Here is a 22,693-nt window from a genome sequence, read left to right as displayed (position 1 = left end):
TACGGTCCGTCATCATCCGATCCCCCATAGGGGAGAGCGGCACTCTGACAGGTCCGTCGCTGCACAGTGTGGCAGCGGAGCGATCCCCGCTGAGCAAGGGGCGGTTTATCACTGATCCGCCCCGTGTGAAAGAACCCTAAAAGAGTTGCTAAGGAGAATGGGCCGGATGAGTAGGACCTTTTGCATGAGGGACAGAAAAGAGAAAATAGCCATTTTAGGGGGGACTGTGGAGGAATGTAATATACATAATAATAATCATAAAAATGCCTGTTTTCTTATGTGTATACATGTTTCTATGCAACTCCTTACTTATTATATAAGTATACAGATTAGATCTGCTTCTTGATTCTGAAAATGGCGGCTACCCCCTGCTTCCCACACATTAGAAGAATGCCGAAGTGAAGACAGAACCAGCAATAACCAAGCCTCAACATCAAGTCTCTCCATTTCTCTTGTATTTTAACCAATGAGGTGTACCTATTAGACTAATATAGCAATGACGTATCTTTGTGTATAAAGCATTAGCACCGCCCAAGAACAAAGCAGAAGTGTAAGCCCCGGTTCACACAGGGCCGGCACGACTTGCAGGTCGCCTCACCGAGGCGACCTGCACACGACTTCCACGGCGACTTGCAAAACGACTTCTGTATAGAAGTCTATGCAAGTTGCCTCAAGTCGCCCCCAAAGTAGTACAGGAACCTTTTTCTAAGTCGGAGCGACTTGCGTCGCTCCTATTAGAATGGTTCCATAGTACAGAACGGGAGGCGACTTGTCAGGCGGCTAGGTCGCCTGACAAGTCGCCCCTGTGTGAACCGGCAGTAAGAAGTAACCGAGCTGAACGTGTGTCAGGGAGTGCATGCACATTCACACTTTCTAATTAGAAACAGCAGCAGATAACCTTGAGCTCGATTGAAGTTCTTATCCTTATCACTTCCTGCCAAAACTTTTTATTCAAGAACATTTTTTGATGTTCAGTGAATATTGTTAGCAGATACAACATAATTGGCATGCGACGTACAAAGACGTTCCCCTCCGTCTGCCGGAAAATGGCAAGCTTATATTGTGGGACTGTGCAGCAACTGCAAGCTGAGCGTTTCCTTCGTGATTGCAGTATGGCTCCATTGAACTCAATTGGCAACTTTGACAGGCAGTGCAGCCTGTCAAACTTCTTCTTTTTTTTTTCCCCCCTAAATTAAAAATATAGCGAATCGAGCCCTGTCTGGCAGTATTGTGACAGTTCTGGTGGACGGAAAACCGCAGCTCCACCACCTTACTATACGGTCCCCTGGCCACCTGTTGGAAAGACCTTGTATATTTAAATACGTTCCAGGAGTTCCTCTTTCATAACTGCAGTGGATGGCTCTTTGTACCTGCCTGTCCTTGGAGCACAAGGCGTGCAGTGCCCTTTACCCTGCAGGTTATAGATCCCTCACTGTTCTGTCATCTGCTTCTCCCTGCACATTCCAGGCGATTGTATTCTTGATGTGCCGCACACACAAAGCAGGTTAGTTGGAAGTTTTGTATTTGATGTTTTTATTAGACCCCTCTCACACTGGGGCGCTTTACAGGCGCTACAGTGCTAAAAATAATAGAGCCGCTCCTGTCCCTCCAGTGTGAAAGCCCGAGGGCTTTCACACTGGAGCGGTGCGCTTGCAGGACGTTAAAAAAAGTACTGCAAGCAGCATCTTTGGAATCAATGGGGCAGCGCGGCTATACCGCCGGCATAGCGCTGCTGCAACAGCGCTTTGCGGTGGTTTTAACCCTTTCTAAGCGGCTAGCGGGGGGGGGGGTAAAAGCACCCCACTAGATGCCGTATAGCGCTGCGAAATTGGCGGTAAATTGCTGCCAAAAATAGCTGCGTTTTACCGCCGACGCACCCACCACCCCAGTGTGAAAGTAGCAGTGTCATACTTGCCCCTTGTGAATTCATTCCAGGGACTTTTGCATGGTTAAGCCTAGGTTCACACTATGAATCGCACAGGAATGGGCAGCGCAGTTCACATGCGATTCAGTGCAGTGCAATTTGAGCCCCTTCATTTGAAGGGGTTCAAATCACACTGCATTGCACCAAAAGTAGTGCATGCACTACTTTTGGAAACTCGCTGCAACCGGATCGCATGGTCGTTTTTTACACCATGCGATCCGGTGCAGGCTAACGCACTGCTTTTGCTTTTGGGAAACGCACACAGAACATGGGCTCCTGGCACCCGCGATCTGGTGTGAACGAGCCCTGAAACTTTTAGGGGAATATTTTCAAATCGGTGAATGTGACTTTCACCAATCCACTGACATTTAACAACTTCGGCCCCGGAAGGATTTACCCACTTGCTGACCAGGCCATTTTTTTTGGCACTGCGTTGCTTTAACTGACAATTGCGCGGTTGTGCGACGTATTGATGTCCGTTTTTTTTTTTCCCCCCACCTATAGAGCTTTCTTTTGCTGGTATTTGATCACCTCTGCAGTTTTATTTTTTGCGCTATAAACAAAAAAAGCGACAATTTTGAAGAGAATTTTTTACTGTTTTTTTTTCTGCTATAAAACATTTCCAAACAAAACAAAAAACGAATTTATTCATCAGTTTAAGCTGATATGTATTCTGCTACATATTTTTGGTCTAAAAATAAAATCCCAATAAGCGTATATTGATTTGTTTGCACAAAAGTTATAGCGTCTACAAAATAGGGGATAGATTTATGGCATTGTTATTATATTTATTTTTTACTACCGGTAGTAATGGCGGCGATCAGTGATTTTTAGCGGGACTGCAACATGCTGACATTTTTGACACTTTTTTTGTGAACCAGTGACATTACAGTGGTCGGTGCTAAAAATATGCACTGTTATTATACTAATGACACTGGCAGGGAAGGGGTTAACAGAGGCGATCAAAGGGTTAAATGTGTTCCCTGTCTGTGTCTTCTAACTGTATGGGGGGCGGTGTGACTGGGGAAACGCACAGATCCATCTTCCTGCATAGCGGAAAGACAGGATCTGTGTGATCTCCCCTGTCAGAACGGAGATTTGCCTTGTTTATGCAGGGAATGATTGCGAATGGCCGGCGGACATTGAGTCCGCCGGCCCCCGCAGATTGGCTCCCACGTGCACGCCCTCAAAAGTGAGTTAGACGAGCGACATACAGCTACAGCGATTTGCGGGAACAAGCCGACCTGCCGCCGTATAATGACGGCGGCTGGTCGGAAAGAAGTTAAAGGGCAACGTCACTTTTGTGGGGAAAACAATATCACAAATAAAATATAAAAATAATGTAGCGTATACAAGTGCAACACAAGCCATATTGTAATTCAATGTTATTAAAAATGACCTTTCCTTTTCAAATTGCAGCCACCGTCATTTTCTGTAAAATGCAATATGACTACCTGGAGGCGTGCTGTACACAGATGGTGTACAAAAGACCCCCAGATATGTCATTTCCTGCTTGTGCGATTGGCTCACTGATTTTCCCAGAAGTCTGCCCTAAGACACAAGTCAGATTTTGGGCATCCTCTGCAACAAAAATTTCAGTTTCGATGTATTACCCCTAAAGGGTTTATTTGTAAAGGGATTCAGACCCTGCAAGTGCATTAGCTGATTAATAATAAAAGGTTGCTCCCATTTAGAATTAGTGTCTAAAAGACACATAAGAATAAATGTCTTTCTCTTCAGAATACCAAAGGTAGGCATGGTGGATCACTTTTTTAGAGGGTGGTATAGCAGCAGCTGGAAGGTATGCAAGAGCCTGTTTGGTTCACGGGTGTGGTGCGGCCCCATTGATCTCAAAGGGCAAGTTTGACAGGTGGTGCTCCCATCAAACTCTGCAACCTGAATTATTTTGCTGCTGCATGTGCACAGCTGTAATAATTTTAGTACTCTGGTCTGGTGGGTGGCCTTGGGGGGGGGGTGGTAAAACTGCAGATCGTCCGTCAGTGTGAAAGAACCCAAAGTGATGCCATCAACACCAGCCCATAGCCCATCAACACATGTCCTAAATTAGTCGAAAATACCCCTGCAACAGAGGGAAGAAAAATTGCTTCAGTGCTAGGAAAAATACCCAAGGGTCAGTAGAGGGAAGAACATGGCAGCATCAGTAGTCAGTGATTAATAACTACATATCAGTGGTCAATGTTATGCTCTGTGCAAGTAAGAACTCCTTGACAGTTGACCCATCAGCCACTGATTCACTTCTATGGTGGACAGCTTGGCCTGGTGAACGCCAATTCAATTCAATTCTATGACAGACAGCTTGGTCTGGTGGTCAACCATTATGGTGGACTGCTTTTCCCAGTGGCTGTACTCGGTGACTGCTTATTCACTTCTGTGGTGGACAGCTTTGCCCAGTGAATGGATGATTGACATCTGCATAGCTTCACCTCATTCATTAGGCTAATATTAATTTTGCAAAGTGAACATACTGTACTCCTTTACTTAATCAAGGAGTCAAATTCTGTTGACCTGGCTATTCTGGATCTGACTGCATTTGTGTCTGGATCTGACACGACTAAAGGATTCGTCACCTCTCCAAACTTCTCTGAATGATACAGAATCCACCCCTACACCGGACCCCAACCTCTGGACCCTGCCCCCTCTGACTTCTACCTCCAATCAGGTAAGAGCTAAACCTATGCCCCCACCACTGACCTGACTGACCTTCCCTGACCCCTGTTCCTCCCATAGTCATGCATCCCCTCTGTCTATTCTCTCCTACGGGTCTCACTTGAATCTGTGCAGGCTTCACTCACTCCCAACAACGGCGACCTGGTAAGGGTATAGGCACTGCAGATAGAGAGGACGTCTTAAGGAACATGGTCCCTCTATAGGGTTGCCACCCGTCTGGGATTCACCCCGGACAGACTGGGTTTTGATTCATGTGTCCAGGATTCAGACTCCCTGAAACCCGGACACATTATTCAGACTGGACTGTGGTCCCCCAACTTAGGTGTGCCTGGGCACATTCTAATCACCCAGTGTAGTGCAGATTCCCTCTGCTGCCTGGGTTGCACACACCTACAGTATGCTCCCCAACTAACCAAGTACCACAACCGCCATGTGCATAGGCCGCCTTCCTCCCTTCTCTCGCTTGCCTCTGAGTGAGTGAGCGCACTATGGTAAGGGAGACTCTGTGAAATCTGATGTAAGGGGTGCTCTGTGGACTCTGATGTAAGGGGGGGCTTTGGAAACCCTGATTTAAGGGGGAAGGCTAACAATTCTGATGTAAGCTTTGGTGAAACCCCCTAACATCAGAGTTCCACACCGTTCCCCCTTAAAAAAATAAATTTAAAAAAATTGCCATGTGCTGCTAAAGTGTTTGGGTTTGGCTGGAAGAAAAGGTGGCAACCCTATCCCTCTATGGTTTCCTGGGCCATTGCGGAAGTGATCTGATTGGATGCTGTAGCCCCATGTGACTCTGACAACAATCTTATGCCCTGTACACACAATCGGAATTTTCGTTGGAAAAACCTTGGATGATTTTTCCTTTGGAATTCCACTCAAGCTTGGCTTGCATACACACGGTCACACAAAAGTTCTCTGAACTTTCGACCACCAAGAACGCGGTGACGTACAACATGTACGACGGCACTAGAAAAGGGAAGCAATTTCCGACGCACATTTTTGTGCGTCGGAATTGCATACAGACGAACGGAATTTTCGATAGGAACTTTTTCCGACGGAAAAATAGAGAACCTGCTTTCAATCTTTTGCTGGCAGAAATTCCGCCAGCAAAAATCCGATGGAGCATACACACGGTCGGAATTTCAGACCAAAAGCTCAAATCGGACTTCCCGATCGTGTGTACGGGGCATTAGGTCAGGCAGAGCCTTTTTAAGGCCCTGGCTCCCAGGTTTGGCACCCTTTTGGGCGAGTTGGTAGAGTAAGGACAGGTACCCTGTTCGTGAGGGACAGTAATAGCATTAGGGAAAGGTTCCTGACGAGGAGGGAAAGCGTAGGGTCGCATCTGTTCTGTATATCTTCCTGATTGGACATGAGACAGCTAGGCCGCATTTTGTCCCCTCGCAACAGACGCTGTTGGTTCAGGTGGAACCTACCTCTTCACGACACAAGAAACTGCGAGTGAACCTGGCCGCATAGATGTCCCACCGGGTTCGTTGTGAATTGTTGCTGAATCACTTCAATACAAGTTTTCTGTTAGACGCAACTGTGCGGCATTATTGTTGCTGCACTTTCTGCACCCTACCCACAAGGGGCCCATACCCATTTAACCACCCCCTGCCCGCCGTATAGTAAAATGACAGCGGGCGGGCTCCCCTCTTGTTCTGGAAGGATGACGTATGACGTCGCCCCAGTGTCATCACTCTCATGCGGGGGCGCAGAGCGCAATCACAGACAATCACATGCAAACACGGAAGTGCCATTTATCGGCTCTCATCGCCTTACACTGACAGACCGAGTGTGAGGAGAGGAGAGCCGATCAGTAGCATCTCCTCACAGGGGAGACCTGTACAGGTAATCAGGGCACGGATCATCAGTGCAGTTCCCATCAGTGACACCAATCAGTGCCGATCAGTGATGCCAGTCAGTGCTGCCTTTCAGTGCTCATCAATGGTGCCTATATGTGCCGCCTATCAGCGCCACATATTAGTGCCCATCAGTGCAGCATATTAGTGCTTCCTCGTCAGTGCCCATCAGGGCCGCCTCATCAGTGCCCATCAGTGAAGGAGAAAAATTACTTATTTACAAAACTTACTGGCAGAAACTAAAAAAAAGTTTTTAACTACTTGCTGACCAGCCGCCTTAGTTATACGGCGGCAGGTTGGCTCCCCTGCGGAAATCGCCGTAGCTGTACGGCGGCCACTTTAAGGGCTATAGGGGGCGCGCGCCCCCCGCGATCGGTCCACGGGGAGCCAGAATGGTGATCTGTGTATGTATACAGACAGATCCCCTTTCTGACAGGGGAGTAGAGAGAGATCTGCTGTTCCTAGTGATCAGGAACAGCGATCTCTCTCCTCCTTCAGTCAGTACACTCCCCCCACAGTTAGAAACACCTCCCTAGGGAACACTTAACCCCTTGATCGCCCCCTAGTGTTAACCCCTTCCCTGCCAGTGATATTTATACAATAATCAGTGGCTATTTTTAGCTCTGATCGCTGTATGTCAATGGTCCCAAAAAAGTGTCAAAAGTGTCCGATCTGTCTGCCGCAATGTCGCAGTCCTGCTAAAAATCGCACATTACTAATAAAAATAAATAAATAATAAAAATTCCATAAATCTATCCCCTATTTTGTAGATGCTGTAACTTTTGGGCAAACCAATCAATATACGCGTATTACGATTTTTTTTACCAAAAATATGTAGAAGAATACATATTGGCCTAAACTGATGAAAACATTTGTTTTGTTTTTTTTGGATATTTACTATAGCAAAAAGTAAATATATATCTATAGATATATATATAGATCTATATAGATCTATATATATATATATTTTTTTTTTTTTTCAAAATTGACGCTTAGTTTTTGTTTATAGCACAAAAATAAAAACCGCAGAGGTGATCAAATACCACCAAAAAAAAAGCTCTATTTGTGGGAAAAAAGGACATACATTTTGTTTGGGTACAATGTCGCACGACTGCGCAATTGTCAGTTAAAGCGACGTAGTGCCGTATCTAAAAAAATGGCCTGGTCATTAAGGGGGCAAATCCTTTTAGTTCTTAAGTGGTTAATATATATATATATATATATATATATATATATATATATATATATATGTGTTTTAAGCAAAAAATGATTAAATTACCACTAAGGCTCTGTTTCCACTACTGCGTGTTGTTGTGCGATTTGACACATGTGAAGTCACATGACAAGTCAAAACCCATGTATTTCAATGGTCCCAGTTCTAATTGGTGCGACTCAAGTCGCAGCGACTCCAAAAAAAAGGTTTTTGCACTACTTTGTTCCGACATCGGTGCGACTTGTTCTCCCATGTTTTCACCGGTCGCATGACATCGCATCACAAATCGCATAGCAAAGTCGCAGTGTAAATCGCGTGACTTTGGGGACGCAATAGTGGAAACATAGCCTTAAAGAAAGCTCTATTTGTGTGAAATTAAAAAAAAAATGATAAAAATGTCATTGAAAGTGTGACAGCGCTGAAAGCTGAAAATTGGCCTGGGCAGGAAGGCGGTGAAAGTGCTCGGTATTGAAGCGGTTAAGCAGCTTTTTTTTGTAGCAGCTTTTTTAAGCAGCTTTTTTTCAACAATCCTCAGTAAATTATTTGCAGATCTCCCTGATTTAGAAACATTTTGGGTAAACTGTTCTGTTTGGCATTGTTCAGGTGTTCTAATAATTTTAGAGCCGGGTTCCCTTTAAATACAATCCCTGGCCTATGTTGTCACTCTGCCAGGCCTATGTTGTAACGTCGCCCTTCTCTTCTCCAGTTCTTGCAGCCTGAAGAATTTCTTCTCTCCGGGAACACAGGACACGGTGTCAGGATTCTGCGACTGTGTGTTACTGATTGCAGGCTGAGCAATAGAAATATTTCCGCTGTGGCCCTCAGATCGAATGTAAAATATCACAAGGTCAGATGAGGTTTTGTTTTTTTATTTGGAGAGCAGTGTGTTTACCATGACTGCCAGTACACTTCCTATCAGGGTTGCCAGCCACCAGTAAATTTACTGACAGTTTGTAAAAATCTGCGATTTTTTTTTTTACAACTGCCAGTAAATATCGGGGGCTGATCATTTCATGCTGTGTTGACTTTTTAAGTGTAAATCAAGCAAAATACTTTGTTATAGGTATTGTCAGTGTTTCCATATCATGTTTATGCTGTTCAAAAAAATTGACTGTGTTAGTTTTCAATAGGAGTTCTGTAATTTCTCAATTTTGTCAGTAAAAAAGGTGCTCCGCCAGTAAATTTGCCATGTTTTGTCAGTAAAAAAAATGGTGCGGGAGGTTGGCAACCCTGCTTCCGTAGTGTGTAGCCTTCTCTGCATACATAACTCTATGGGCATGGTTCATAAATGCTGCAACAAAAGGCCTCGCTACCATAGATGTGCGCAGCCCATTACATTAGGGTGTGCGCCCCAAAGCTCAAACATGTGAGAGGGTGTGTGTATATATATATATATATATATATATATATATATATATATATATATATATTATGCATAATATATACACACAGTTAGTTGTTAGTAGGGCAGAGGTGGGTGTCTGTAGTTTTATTTTTATTACTTTATTTTTGTATTATTTTTTTACAGTTTTCCTAGGAGCCCCATTCCCCATTGGGGGGGGGGCTTTGGTGAAATATCAGCAGGGGAAATCTGTGCTGCACGGGGTGATTAGGGTGTGCCCCGGCACACCCCTTGTGCACACCTCTGCTTGCTACTGAATGAATTTGCACATTTTTAAATTTTTTTCCACAACGGAGGCAATTTTAACATGCAAGTTTGTATTAGACCCCCTTTCACACCGGGGCGGTGTGAGCGTTAGCGCTAAAGCGCCGATAGTTTTAGCGGCGCTTTACCGCTGTTATATCGGCGCTATTCTGCCGTTAGGCCGGGTGCTTTCCACCCCCGCTAGCGGCCGAGGAAAGGCTTAATAGCGCCCGTGTTGCGGCGCTGCCAAAGCGCTTTGCAGGCGCTTCGGCAGCGCTGCCCATTCTTCTCAATGGGAAGGGGCGGTGCGGGAGCGGTGTATACACCACCACAAAGAGGCAGCTTGCAGGACTTTTTTTTTCCCGTCGTGCAAGCGCACCGCCCTAGTGTGAAAGCACTCAGGCTTTCACACTGGGGAGGCATGAGAGGCGCTTTTCAGCCGATTTACAGGCGCTAAAACCCTGGTTCACATCGGTGCGTTTTGACATGCGATTGGACACGTCCAATCGCATGTCAAATCGGCGGCAATGGCACCTTCCTAATCGGTGCGACGCTGCATTTGCGGCGCCGCACCAATTTCAAAAAGTTGTTTCTGCACTACTTTTTGCGATTTCGGGGTGGGATTTCCATTGACATTCAGCTGAACTTGCATGGCTTCCCACAGCTTGGTGTGAATTATGGTTGCCACCTCATCCCTTTAAACTCGAACACATATTGATTACACAGGTTCTGTGGCTGATTAAACTCACTTGGTGCCTTATCTGCATTTAATTAGCCTCAGAACCTGTGTAATTCAAAGGTGTTCGGGTTTAAAGGGATGAGGTGGCAACTTTGGCTGAACACACACACACTACAATTACAGTATCTTCCTCCCTGTCCCCCAGGCAGGTAAGCATTTAATACTTTCTTTGCAGGGGTGGATTTATTTTTTAGGGGCTGCACTGATACCAGTTTTTTAATACTTTTTCTCCAGTACTCGCCGATACCAATTACGATACCTTTTTTGGATGCATTTATTTCTTACACATAACGCCCAGCTATGTTAAAGTGATTGTAAATAAGGATGAGCTCAGGCGCGTTCGCAACCCGCACGTGCAGAGCCTGCCAGGAAGTCGGCACTGCACAGCGCTAATCGCAGGCAGTGAGACATTTTCCCGATCCGTGGCTGCGGAGATCAAGAAATGTCTCACTGCTTGCGATTAGCGCTGTGCAGTGCCGACTTCCTGGCAAGCTCTGCATGTGCAAACACGCCTGAGCTCATCCTTAATTGTAAACGATCACCTTGTAAAACAACCCATTCGGTTTAACCACTTGCCTACCAGGTCAATTATGACATTTCTCTCCTACATGTAAAAATAATCTTTTTTTTTTGCTAGAAAATTACTCAGAACCCTCAAACATTATATATGTTTTATTTAGCAGAGACCTTAGAGAATAAAATGGCGGTTGCAACTTTTTATCTCGCAGGGGATTGGCGCAGCAATTTTTCAAACGTGTTTTTTTTGGGAAAAAAAAAAAAAAAACGGTTTCATGCATTAAAAAAAACAAAAAAAAAAAAGTAAAGTTAGCCCAATTATTGTTGCATAATGTGAAAGATGATGTTATGTCGAGTAAATAGATACCTAACATGTCATGCTTCAAAATTGGACACGCTCGTGGAATGGCGCCAAACTTTAGTACTTAAAAATCCCCATAGGCGACGCTTTAAATTTTTTTACAGGTTACATGTTTTGAGTTACAGAGGAGGTCTAGTGCTAGAATTATTGCTCTCGCTCTAACGTTTGCGGCAATACCTGACGTGTAGTTTGAACGCCGTTTACATATGTGGGCGCGACTTGCGTATGCGTTCGCTTCTGCAAGCGAGCACACGGGGATAGGGGCGCTTTAAAATTTTTACATTTTTTTTATTGTTAAATTCACTTTTATTTTTCCAGTTTGATGCTTTCTTTTTAATTTTTTTTTTTATCACTTTTATTCCTATTACAAGGGATGCAAACATCCCTTGTAATAGGAATAGTGCGTGACAGGTCCTCTTTACAGTGAGATCTGGGGGCTATAAATCCCCACATCTCGCCTCTAGGCTGGAAAGCCTGAAAAAACAAACAAAAAAAAATGATTCTGGCTTCCCAGCCGAGACGGCAGCATTCTTTTCAAATGCAGAACGATCATAGAGACTCCGGGGACCATCAGGCCCGCCGGAAATCTCTATGGTCAACATCCGGAGCTAGTCAGTTCCTTCTCCGGTTCGGCGATCGCAGGAGCGAGCTGGGAGAAGCACCGAAGGGCGGCATGCTTCCCACGATTGCAGCACGATTTATCATGTGACAATCGCGGCAGACCTGCACTGCGATTTTAGGCGTCATTCAAATGAATGGTGTCTCAAATGCAAGTCCCGCGATTTGTCACTCACACATCGGCGCTTTCAAATCGCGGGCAGAATCGCACCAAATCTGCCTGTGATTAAAAGCGCTGAAGTGTGAATGCAGCCTAAGAGCTGGGGGGGAGGAGAATCAGCAGCACACTGAGCTTCCCAGTGAATGGCAGTGCAGCGGGGGTCATGTCAGGACAAGTCTGATAATTGGAGGAGAGTACACTGAGTTCCCAGCATAGCTAGAGAACTGACAACGCTGTGTTCTCCTGCCTAGTGTGGTCAGTTTTTAAAAAGGAAAGCACGGGGACTGGCAGGATCACCAGGGATTTCACAAAAAGGAAGCAATATGAAGAGAACAGGAGACTTTCTCATACAACTACATGGTACAGCAGGCACATATCAGGAATATGAAATGAAATGGGGTAACAAAGGCTTTAAAGGGGTTGTAAAGGTTCATTTTTTAATTTTTTTTAAAATAACAAACATGTCATACTTACCTCCACTGTGCAGCTCGATTTGCACAGAGTGGCTCCGATAGGATGCATTAAGGTGAAAAAACCTGAAGGTTTACAACCCATCAGGGGTCTCAATCTGGGGGCCCTCCAGCTGTTTGCGAAACTACAAGTCCCATGAGGCATTGCATGGCTGACAGTTACAAGCATGATTACCACAGGCAAAGGCATGATGGGACTTGTAGTTTCGCAACAGCCGGAGGGCCACCAGTTTGAGACCCCTGCTTTAAGTTAACACCCCAAAATGCAGTGCAATTGGCTGAATCAGATGCGATCACCGATGCGATCTGATCCCAGTGCGAAAAAAGGTGTCTTCACCTTTCGTGCGGGAGCGGTGAAATTTGAGCCATACAAAATGAATGGCTCAAATCCCACAGCAAAGAATCGCATGTGATTTGAACAGGGATGCGGTGAGGTTCCTGTCTGAATCACATGCGCTTTCCCCCACCGCAAAAGTGTGAACCGGGACTCAAGGCATCGGTTTTAGCATCGGAGCATTTGCATGAGTACAAGTACTCGCGCTAATGCCTAGGATCGGCACCGATACCGGTATCGGTGCAACGTTATTTATTTCGTTTTCTTAAATAGCAGCACAGACGCATCAAAGGAAATCTATGCTGAGAAAAATACAGGGGCTACCATTGCTGACCTGCCCTTCTGAAAATGCTAATTGCCTGGTTATCTTAAAGGCTTTGTTATCCCCCCGTTCACACCGGTGCGACTTATGTGATTTGACAGTTCCAAATCGCATGACAAGTCGCACCCTATTGTCGGCGATGGAAATGTTCAAATTGGTGCGACGCCAACTTTGCGGTGCCGCACCGATTTGTAAAAGAAGCTCAACGGGCGGCTTTGAAATCATGCGATTTCAAGTGAAGTCACACAGTTTCAGAGTCGGATTTAGCGTGAACGGGGGGGGGCTTAGTCGCCTTCTCAGTTACGTATCCTGAACAAGGATGCAGTGAATAAGATATACACGTGTGCTGGGTCAAGGAGGGTGTTGAAGCCTGAGCACCAGTATGACAGCTGGATACATATTATTTACAGAAGATGGCAGCCCACATATTTGTCTTGTTAAACATTTCCACGAAATGAAGTTTGAAGTCCAACTCCAGCAAGAGATCTGATTCCGAGCAACATGTAGAGTTTGGGAATGGTCCCACCCACAGCTGAACTACCATATTTATTGCTGTTGGCTATTTCATATATATACTGACCGGCCACTTTATTAGGTACACATTGCTAGTCCCAGGTTGGACCCCCTTTAGCCTTCATTCTTCATGGCATAGACTCAAAAAGGTGTTGGAAAAATTCCTCAGAGATTTTGCTCCATAGTGACATGATAACATCACGTAGTTGCTGCAGATTTGTCGGCTGCACATCCATGATGGGAATCTCTCATTCCACCACATCCCAAAGGTGCTCTATTACTGTGGTCATCAACCCTGTCCTCAGGGCCCACTAACAGGCCAGGTTTTATGTATTACCTTGGGGGAGATGCAGACTAGAATACTGCAATCACTGAGCAGCAAATGATATCACCTGTGATGTATTTCAGTTATCTTGCAAACCTGGCCTGTTAGTGGGCCCTGAGGACAGGAGTTGATGACCATTGCTCTATTGGATGATATGTGGTGAGTGTGGAGACCATTGGAGTACAGGGACCTCATTGTCCAGTGGTGAGATGATTGGAGCTTTGTGACATGGTGCATTATCCTGCTGGAAGGAGCCATCAGAAGATGGGGACACTGTAGTCATAAAGGGATGGACATGGTCAGCAACAATACTCAGGTAGGTAGGTAGGCCGTGGTGACTAAATGATGATCAAATGGTACTGAGGGGCCCAAAGTGTGCCAAGAAAATATCCCCCCCCACCATTACACCACCACCAGCCTGAACCGATGATACAAGGCAGGATGGACTAATGATTTCATGTTGTTTACACCAAATTCTGACCCGACCATCTGAATGTCACAGCTGAAAACCAGACTCCTCAGACCAGACGTTTTCTAATCTTCTATTGTCCAATTTTGATGAGCCTGTGCGATTTGTAGCCTCAGTTTCCTGTTCTTAGCAGTGGCAGCCCCCCCGTCCATGCGACCGGCCCCCTGATCTACATACAGGGCACCAGATGCATAGATTCCAATGGGTGGGTGTTTTTTTGAGGCACATGATTAGAGCCAGAGGCTCTAATAGTCTTCAAAAAAGGGTGGGCTCGAGCGAAGAGCAATGCGCTCCGAACCCACCCAGTTGTGTGACAATAGCGAATGAATATTCCCTATTTTCACACTCCTTATCCTCCCGGCCGTTTTGGAAGCGAGTCTGAGACCTGTTTCCCGATTGGCCCGAAAGGAGAAGCGCTCCGATTGGCTGCCGAGGTGGAGGGAGTAGAAGGAAGAAGCCATGATGCGAGGAGAGCAGGGGAAGGAGAAGCCGCCGCCCGTCGCCACCATAGATGGGGTAAGTGCTCCAGCGCTCCTGATGACCCGACGACCTGACCGGGGGAGTGGTGCGGGTTACCCGACTGACCGTCCTGGGGGGTTGGGGGGGCTGTGGGTGCACAATTTGCCGCACCCACAATAAAATTTACCACCAGCCGCTACTGGTTCTTAGCTGACAGAAATGGCACCCGGTGTGGTTTTCTGCTGCTGTAGCTCATCTGCTTCAAGGTTCGATGTGTTGTGTGTTCAGAGATGGTATTCTGCATACTAGGGGTGCAATGGATCAAAAAACTCACGGTTCGGATCGTTCCTCGGCTCAGGAGTCACGGTTCGGATCATTTTCGGATCAACAAAAAAAAAATCTCCCCCTCTGTAATAATATCCACAATCTCCCCCACTGTAATAATATATTAGCAGGGTATTGGCAGAGTATTGCAGGGTATTGGCAGAGTATTGGCATTGTATTGGCAGAGTATTGGCAGGGTATTGGCACTGCTGCCATCCGATCTCTCCCCTCCACTGTACAGATCAGTACATAGAGGGGAGAGAGGAACAGGCGTCATGACATGACGCCGGATTGTTTACAAGTGATCGCTCTGTCATTTGACGGAGCGATCACGTGGTAAACGGCTGCCGGGTGTACCAAGATGGCTGCCGCTCCAGAGCTAGGCCGAAGCTGTGGCCTTTCCTAAGGCCGAGGCAGCGGCACGCTCCGCGGAGCGCATGTGTGTCGATCTGAACAGGCTGAACCATTCAGATCACGGATCGGTGACGATCCGTTGCAAACCTTACTGCATACCTTGGATGTAACGAGGGGTTTTTTGAGTTATTGTTGTCTTTCTATCATCTGGAACCAGTCTGCCCATTCTCCATTGACCTCTGACATCAACAAGGCATTTTTCTCCACACAACTGCCGCTCACTGGATATTTTCTCTTTTTCAGTTCATTCTCTGTAAACCCGAGAGATGGTTGTGTGTGAAAATCTTAGTAGATCAGCAGTTTTTGAAATACATGCAACGTTCAAAGTCATTTAAATCCCCTTTCTTCCCCCAATCTGATGCTCGGTTTTAAATTCAGCAAGTCGCCTTCACCACGTCTAGATGCCTAAATGCACTGAGTTGCTGTCATGTGATTGGCTGATTAGCAATTTGTGTTACCAAGCAATTGAATAGGTGTACCTAAAAAAGTGGCCGGTGATTATATATGTTTGCACAATATCTGTGGCTGGGAGTGTGACATACCCCTTTTGGATGAGTTAAATTTAAAATAGGCTATAGAGGAATATGCTTTATACTTTTAAATTGACTTTTGACTTTTAATTATGTGGTTATTTTAATTAATTACATTTATGTATCAATAAAGTGATGTTATATTTTAATTGGTTGTTTTGGTGCCTTTAAAGTCTGTTGGATTCTTCTATTTTTAAGTGGATATGTTAGAAAGGGTAGTGAGGGCTAATTGCCCCAATGGGCCCCAAAGTCAGCAGTCAAAAAAAAAAAAATTATATATATATATAATATATATATACACACTGGAATAAATTTTAAAAAAATCTCTGTCACAGCTCTCTAGCAATCTCTAGGCAGCAGCTGTAAAAACTCTGTATAAAAATTTACTTTATTGCCTTTAATTTCCTTCATTACTTCTTTGTCTTATTGGCTGGAATTCATTTTTTCTTTTGGCTGCTAAGGTAATACTAGATACTAGGATATTAAAAGAAATTAGGTGAGTTACTTGAAATTAACCCTGTCATTACACAGCACAGATGATCCTTCAAGGTGCTGTTTCTCCACACAAGGATACTGTTAAGCCTCGTACACACGATACGATTGTTGGCAGGGGATTGTGTGATGACAGACTGTTGGCCTAAATTCCGACCGTTAGTACGCTCCTTCATACAATTGTTGTCCAACTTTCGGCCAACAAATGTTGGATGGCAGGCTAGTAAATTTTCAGCAGGGACAACGGTCTGTTGTCAGATTTTCGTATCGTCTGTACACAAGTCCGTCACACAAAAGTCCAAAGAACAAACACGCATGCTCGGAATAAATGCTCACCAAACACGACATTAGCAGAAGGTGCCCAAAGGGTGGCGCTCAAGAGCTGAAATTCCACGTAGTACGTCACTACGTTCGTGTTTGTTGGCCGACAATTGTGTGCCGTTAGTATGCAAGACAAGATCCAGGCACACCCCCTTTTGACAAAAGTCTGACGCTCTGTTAGCCAACAATCTGATTGTGTGTACAAGGCTTTAGAGATATAACTGATATTTTGAACTTCACCCATTACTGCTTTCTTAAAGTGGAGTTCCAGGCAAAAAGAGAACTCGGTCTCAAACAAAAGGACACGCACCCTCCTAGTTTTTGGATATTTTTTTTCTTTTTTGTACTTTTTTGGCATGTGTTCTTTTAGACTTCCGCCCCATGTCACCGCGGCGAGGTATGTCACTTCTGCGGTTTTCTCCAGCCTCCCTCCTTCCCACCTGTTGCCTTCTGGGACCTGTGTGTGTTCCAGAAGACGACGGGACCTTTCAGAAACAGCGGCGCAAGTCGTGCATGCGCAGTAGGAAACCAGCTGTAAAGCCTGAAAGCTTCACTGCCAGTTTCCCTTACTTGCATTGCCGGCGCCTGCACCCAAACCCGATAGATGGTTCAGCTTGGGGTGCCGACATTGCGGGCTCCCTGCATAGGTAAATGTCCTTATATTAAAAGTCTGCAGGTACAGTATTTGTAGCTGTTGACTTATTTTTTTTTTTTTTTCTCCAGGCCAGAACTCCGCTTTAACAATTGTTGGTCAACTTGCTTCGTTAAAATTCCTCTTCTTAGCTGCTGGTGGGAGCAATTACATCAGAGATTGCAAACTATCATTGTACTTCATACTGTATTCAGTAACCCAGAGCCTTCTTCACTAGGTGAGACCGCCTTTTCATAATGTTTTATTCTTTTACAGACCTTCAGCCATGATTGGTCTCACAGTCACACCAGAGGTGGCACTTGTGGATGAGTCGATAAAGATTCAAGCTTGGGGCCTCCCACCACAAGAGCTAATCACACTAAGAGCATGGTTGGAAGATGAGAAGGGGGAAATCTTTCACTCCCGAGCCTTCTATAGAACTGATGATGACGGAAATGTGGATCTAGAGTGTACACCGGCCACTGGTGGAGACTTCCATGGAGTTCATCCAATGGGACTCTTCTGGGCTCTGAAGCCAGTTACTCCATTTCTTAGGTTAGTAAAACGTAATATAAAGGGAAGTCCTTTCTACGTTCACGTGGAGCTCTACTGTCGGATAGAAATCAGTTCATCACCAGAAGACCCTCCAATTGCCAGTAAAATTGTAGAAAGATGGTACTCCAGTCCTCGTGTTGAGAGAGTGCAGATCAGAGAAGGACGAATCCGGGGAGCTCTCTTCCTTCCACAAGGTAAGCAAAGTCTGATATCAACTGTTTCTAAGACTAAAACATGAACATTCCTAGGAATGTAGGATTTTGCTGATTGATTGGTGTTAGTTTGCTTCCGGTCAGTATGGTGGTCTACCTACTGTATAGACATACCTACTTGGTCAATATTTTAGCAAACAAATGTGGAGAATATACATATCATTAATCAAACATTGCTCAAGAAATGATCTTCTGGTGGGTGGTTTGCCCATGCATGATCAATCTAACACCTATAGCCTCTAGGCCAGGGGTCTCAAACTGGTGGCCCTCCAGCTGTTACGAAACTACAAGTCCCGTCATGCCTCTGCCTTTGGGAGTCATGCTTTTAACTGTCAGCCTTGCAATGCCTCATGGGACTTGTAGTTTAGCAACAGCTGGAGGGCGACCAGTTCTAGGCTTTGTGAGGCCTTAGGCAAAACTTAGACATGAGGCCCTGCTCACACCCATAATGGGAAAAATAAGCTCCAGAAGTCTTAGGTTATGTGGGAGGTGAGTGTGACAGGGCTTTCAACGCTGCCTGTGAACAGCAGCGTTAAGGTGTGCTGTCACCTCTAAAATACAGTCACACTGCTGAGGCGTAACTAGAACCTTCAGGGCCCCCCGATGCAATAAACCATGAAGGGCCCCCCAACCCAAGCCCGGGCCTTTACTCCCATTGCGGGGCCCTTTATTATGGTCCCACAACGGGACCTGTTTGCATGTTCTGCAGCCGGCCCCCTTCCTGCCCTTACATTAGAATCCCCCAGTATTCCCAGAGCCCCCTTTACAGTACATCAGTATTTGCACGGTTTGCCTTACAGTGCAAGCAGGAACTCTGCAGACCCTGATGTAAAGGGTAACTCTGTGGACCTTGATGTAAAGGGGAACTCTGCGAACCCTGATGTAAAAGGAAATGTTGTGGACTCTGGTGTAAAGGGGAACTCTGGTGTAAGAGGTTCTCTGGCCAACAGAGCCCCCCTTACATCAGAGTTTCCAGAGTTCCTTCTTACCTCAGAGTCTGCAGAGTTCCCCTTCCATTGTAACTCTGCTAACTCTGATGGGGGGGGGGGGGGGGGGCTCTCTGGTGACCAGAGAACCTCTTACACCAGAGTTTTCCTTTACATCAAAATCCACAACATTCCCACTTACATCAGTGTCCCCCTTTACACCAGAGACTGCAGAGTGAATACACTAGGGTAAACGGGCAGCAGCAGCTTTAAGGTCCCTCTGTCCCTCAAAACTGGGGTAATGCATCAAGCAAATTAGGCGACCGCAAGGCCCCTGTGAGTGTGAGGCCTTAGGCAACTGCCTAATGAGCTGCCTCTGAAGGAAAGAAAAGAATGACAGAGAGATGAGCTCATCACTATGCTGCTTTTACTTTTACTATAACTCAGTAATATGCTGGGATGGGTAAAGGATGACTTTTGTTAAGAGGAAGTGGGTTGAATGATGCTGGCCATCAGATTGCAGAAAAAACTGTGGAAAAATCTCTGGACTGGAGGTGAATATTGCAGCTAAAGTTGGTTTTCCTATTTTATCCTTTAATAGGTTTATTTATTTTTATCTTATTATTTTTGGCTGTAATTCTGTTTTATGCATATGTCATACCCTTACTTTCATATTTCTGGTGGTCACTACAAAATTTGTATGTAACTTTTAATTTGTATCCACTTTGTGCTCTTTAAAAGGGTTAAGGCACTGTATCCTGCATTGGAAATCTGTGTGCAAATGTCGATGACATGTCGCAAGTGTGTCCAGAGACTAGTAATGGTCCTACTCAGAATTGGCCACATGGGGGAGGTATGGGATTTCTTAGTACTCTTCCTCGTACAGGCAAGCATAGTAGTAATTAACTAGAGCAAATTCTGTTATTTTACAAAAACGTCCTGCTTAATAAGAAAGGAATTTATACTTACCTGTCCCGCTACCTATGCCACTGATCTTCACGCTGTTAAAGAGCTAGGCTGGCTGAAGAATCTTTAACATCTGTTATTCTTCTAGGAGTGTCTGGTGCCTTGTCAACCACTGCACATTGTAGTTCCTTCCATTGGCCCCTACATCACTACTGTGCCCATTGAAAAAGGTTCACCAAAAATACATGTACCCTTACTAATGCACTGGTACCCAGTTCTGACAGGCACCTCAGTACCCAGTAGATTCTAATGGCATGGGTGGTTATTTGCCACTAATGACATCGTTACCTACCTATGCCAATACCAGTGAAATTGTAGCGTGCTCAGAATTGGTGTAGCACCCTCGTAGTGTAGAATGCTAGCCAAATTAAATTTTTGGCTTCTTGTGTAGTCAAGGGAGCTATGATTGCTTGCTCTGGTCTGTTCAGGGTTTCACGGGCTGGGCGTTTAATTACTTCCCCCCTGCCACTGGAAGAAGCTTCCAGGAAATAGGAAGGGAGATTCAAATGACCAGCCTGGAGAGGAGTGTCCAGCAGGTGGCTGGGGAGGTGATAAATAGTCTGAAGCCCTGGAGAGATTGTTCCTCCTCCAAAGGAGGGTTCCAGAGCCTCGGGGGCTCCTGCCCTGAGGCAGTCAATGGACTGTGTAGCTGTTCTTGAGCCTTAAGAGCTGTCAGGGATGAGAGCCTGGATGGATCTCCTAAACAGCTGGCTTTAGGACTTCACCAAAAAGGGATCTAGTCAGGAGAAGGATTGTCTCCCTCAATGGACCATGTCCAGAGGAAGCTTGAAAATGTGCAGCTGTCCTGGGCACTTGTAAGTAAAGATTCCCGATGGCTGTGTGCTCTTGGGTATGTAAGTGTCATTGGTAGCTGTGGACTTTCATAGGGTTTCAGAGAACTGGCCATTCCACTGTCCTCAGCAGAATCCTGGAGTGTGAGTTTAGAGGAGAGTACCCCTGTTACTGTACAGTGTCCTGGGATTTGCATTAGGTACCAACAGTTGTTCAGTGGGGCAAGATAACCAGATGCCAACTAAGTGGCCTTATGGTCTACAGCTGTGAGGCCTAATGCCCTGTACACACGATTGGAATTTCCGTCAGAAAAGACTTGGATGGTTTTTCCAACGGAATTCCGCTCAAGCTTGCCGTGCATACACACGGTCACACAAAAGTTCTCTGAACTTTCGACCGTCAAGAATGACGTACAACACTACGACGAGCCGAGAAAATTAAGTTCAATGCTTCCGAGCATGCGTCGAATTGTTTCCTGAGCATTTGTCGTTTTTTTGCGCGTCGAAATTGCATACAGACTAACGGAATTTCTGATAGGAACAGGAAAATAGAGAAACTGCTCTCAATCTTTTGCTGGCTGGAATTCCGCCAGCAAAAGTACGATGGAGCATACACACGGTCGGAATTTCTGACCAAAAGCTCCCTTTCGACCTTTGCTGGTGGAATTTCTGATCGTGTGTATGGGGCTTTAGACTGTTCTATGTCCCCAATTACCTCTAGAGAGAGACTAGAGAGAAGATCGTTCTCTCATTGCTGTTGCTAATCATTTTTGGAGTAGCCCAACTCCTCTCCTGTTTAAAGTTCTTCAACCAATACATTTCAATCAATTAGACATCCCCTAGATTAAGTTATTGGAGCAAAGTGTATGGACTGGTGTTTGTGGTGGTGGGCATCCTCTGTACTATCAGAGATGAACCAGCTATTATCAGCGGCCCCTGCGGGGGTAGCACTACAAAGGGAAAAGAAAAGCATATGTTGTGTGCTCAGAAGTGTAATTCTACAAAGGCAGGAGAAAAGCATTTGAAGGGAGCTCAGATTTGTAGTTCCATAGTGGCAGGAGAAAAACATTTGATCTGTATGAGACATTTTTTAAAACAGCTGAGACCCGCACAGGCACCAAGGTTTACATGTCTCTAGTAGGGAATAGAATGACCTTGGACGATGCCTGAACAAAAATGGCACCATTCTTCTGGAGAAAAAATGAAGATAAAGGCATTATCAGGGCCAGTACTGTGATCTCTGTGAGAGATAATAAATATCTGGAGGTGTGACTATGTTCCACTTCATGTCCTGACCCAAATACTGTACATAAAAGGAAGTTAGAGGAAATCTCCCAAAATGATGGGAATATTCCAATTAGTGTCCCCATTGGAAGATTCCATCTCTTCTTCTGGTGACACCTCAAATTTTTGGGGATTTCCCCTCACCTACTTAAAGAGGTTGTAAACTTCCATTTTCAAGTTGTACCTATAGGTAAACCTATAATAAGACTTACCTATAGGTACTGTATATATCTCCTAAACATGCGCCGTTTAGGAGATATTTACTTTGTACTGTGCCGATGATGTCATCACCGCATGCGCTGTGAAGAAATGGGCCCTTCTTCACTAGCGAGTGCCATGACTGGTGGCTCCCACATGCATCCGCGGGGGTGACGTCGCGTGACTCCAGCCAGTCACAGAGCCGGAGTCCGTGGCCCCGGAAGGAAGAGGGGCGAACATAGAATTGGCCTCCAGCGGGGACAGAGCGGGCTTCGTTTGCAGGTAAGTGTCACATAATGTGCTAGTATGCAATGCATACTAGCACATTATGCTTTTGCTTTGCAGGGAACAAAAAAGGAAGTAAAACCCATCAGGCAATGACAATGGTCACCAGAACAAAGAGAGGGGTGAACATCTGACAGAGAGTATGAAGA

At 45.4% G+C, this 22,693-nt stretch overlaps 1 protein-coding gene across 2 annotated transcripts in view; it reads left to right on the top strand.

Annotated features, from left to right (window-relative positions):
• The first annotated feature begins 1,354 nt into the window (after positions 1-1,354).
• The window catches only part of LOC141131807 (acyl-coenzyme A amino acid N-acyltransferase 1-like), a 28,032-nt gene continuing 6,693 nt past the window's right edge, over positions 1,355-22,693 (top strand). The window contains exons 1-3 of one of the 2 annotated variants that reach the window (XM_073619514.1): positions 1,355-1,504; positions 8,391-8,531; positions 17,604-18,076. In XM_073619514.1, the coding sequence (XP_073475615.1) occupies positions 17,614-18,076 (463 nt within the window). In that variant the 5' untranslated portion in view covers positions 1,355-1,504; positions 8,391-8,531; positions 17,604-17,613. Of the gene's footprint in view, positions 1,505-8,390; positions 8,532-17,433; positions 17,566-17,603; positions 18,077-22,693 lie in introns of those variants that run through there. The other variant, XM_073619524.1, reaches the window with a different exon arrangement.

The sequence above is a fragment of the Aquarana catesbeiana genome, linkage group LG01, assembly GCF_042186555.1.
Source record: "Aquarana catesbeiana isolate 2022-GZ linkage group LG01, ASM4218655v1, whole genome shotgun sequence".
Lineage (NCBI taxonomy): Eukaryota > Metazoa > Chordata > Amphibia > Anura > Ranidae > Aquarana > Aquarana catesbeiana.
This window is presented reverse-complemented; position numbering and strand designations above follow the sequence as displayed.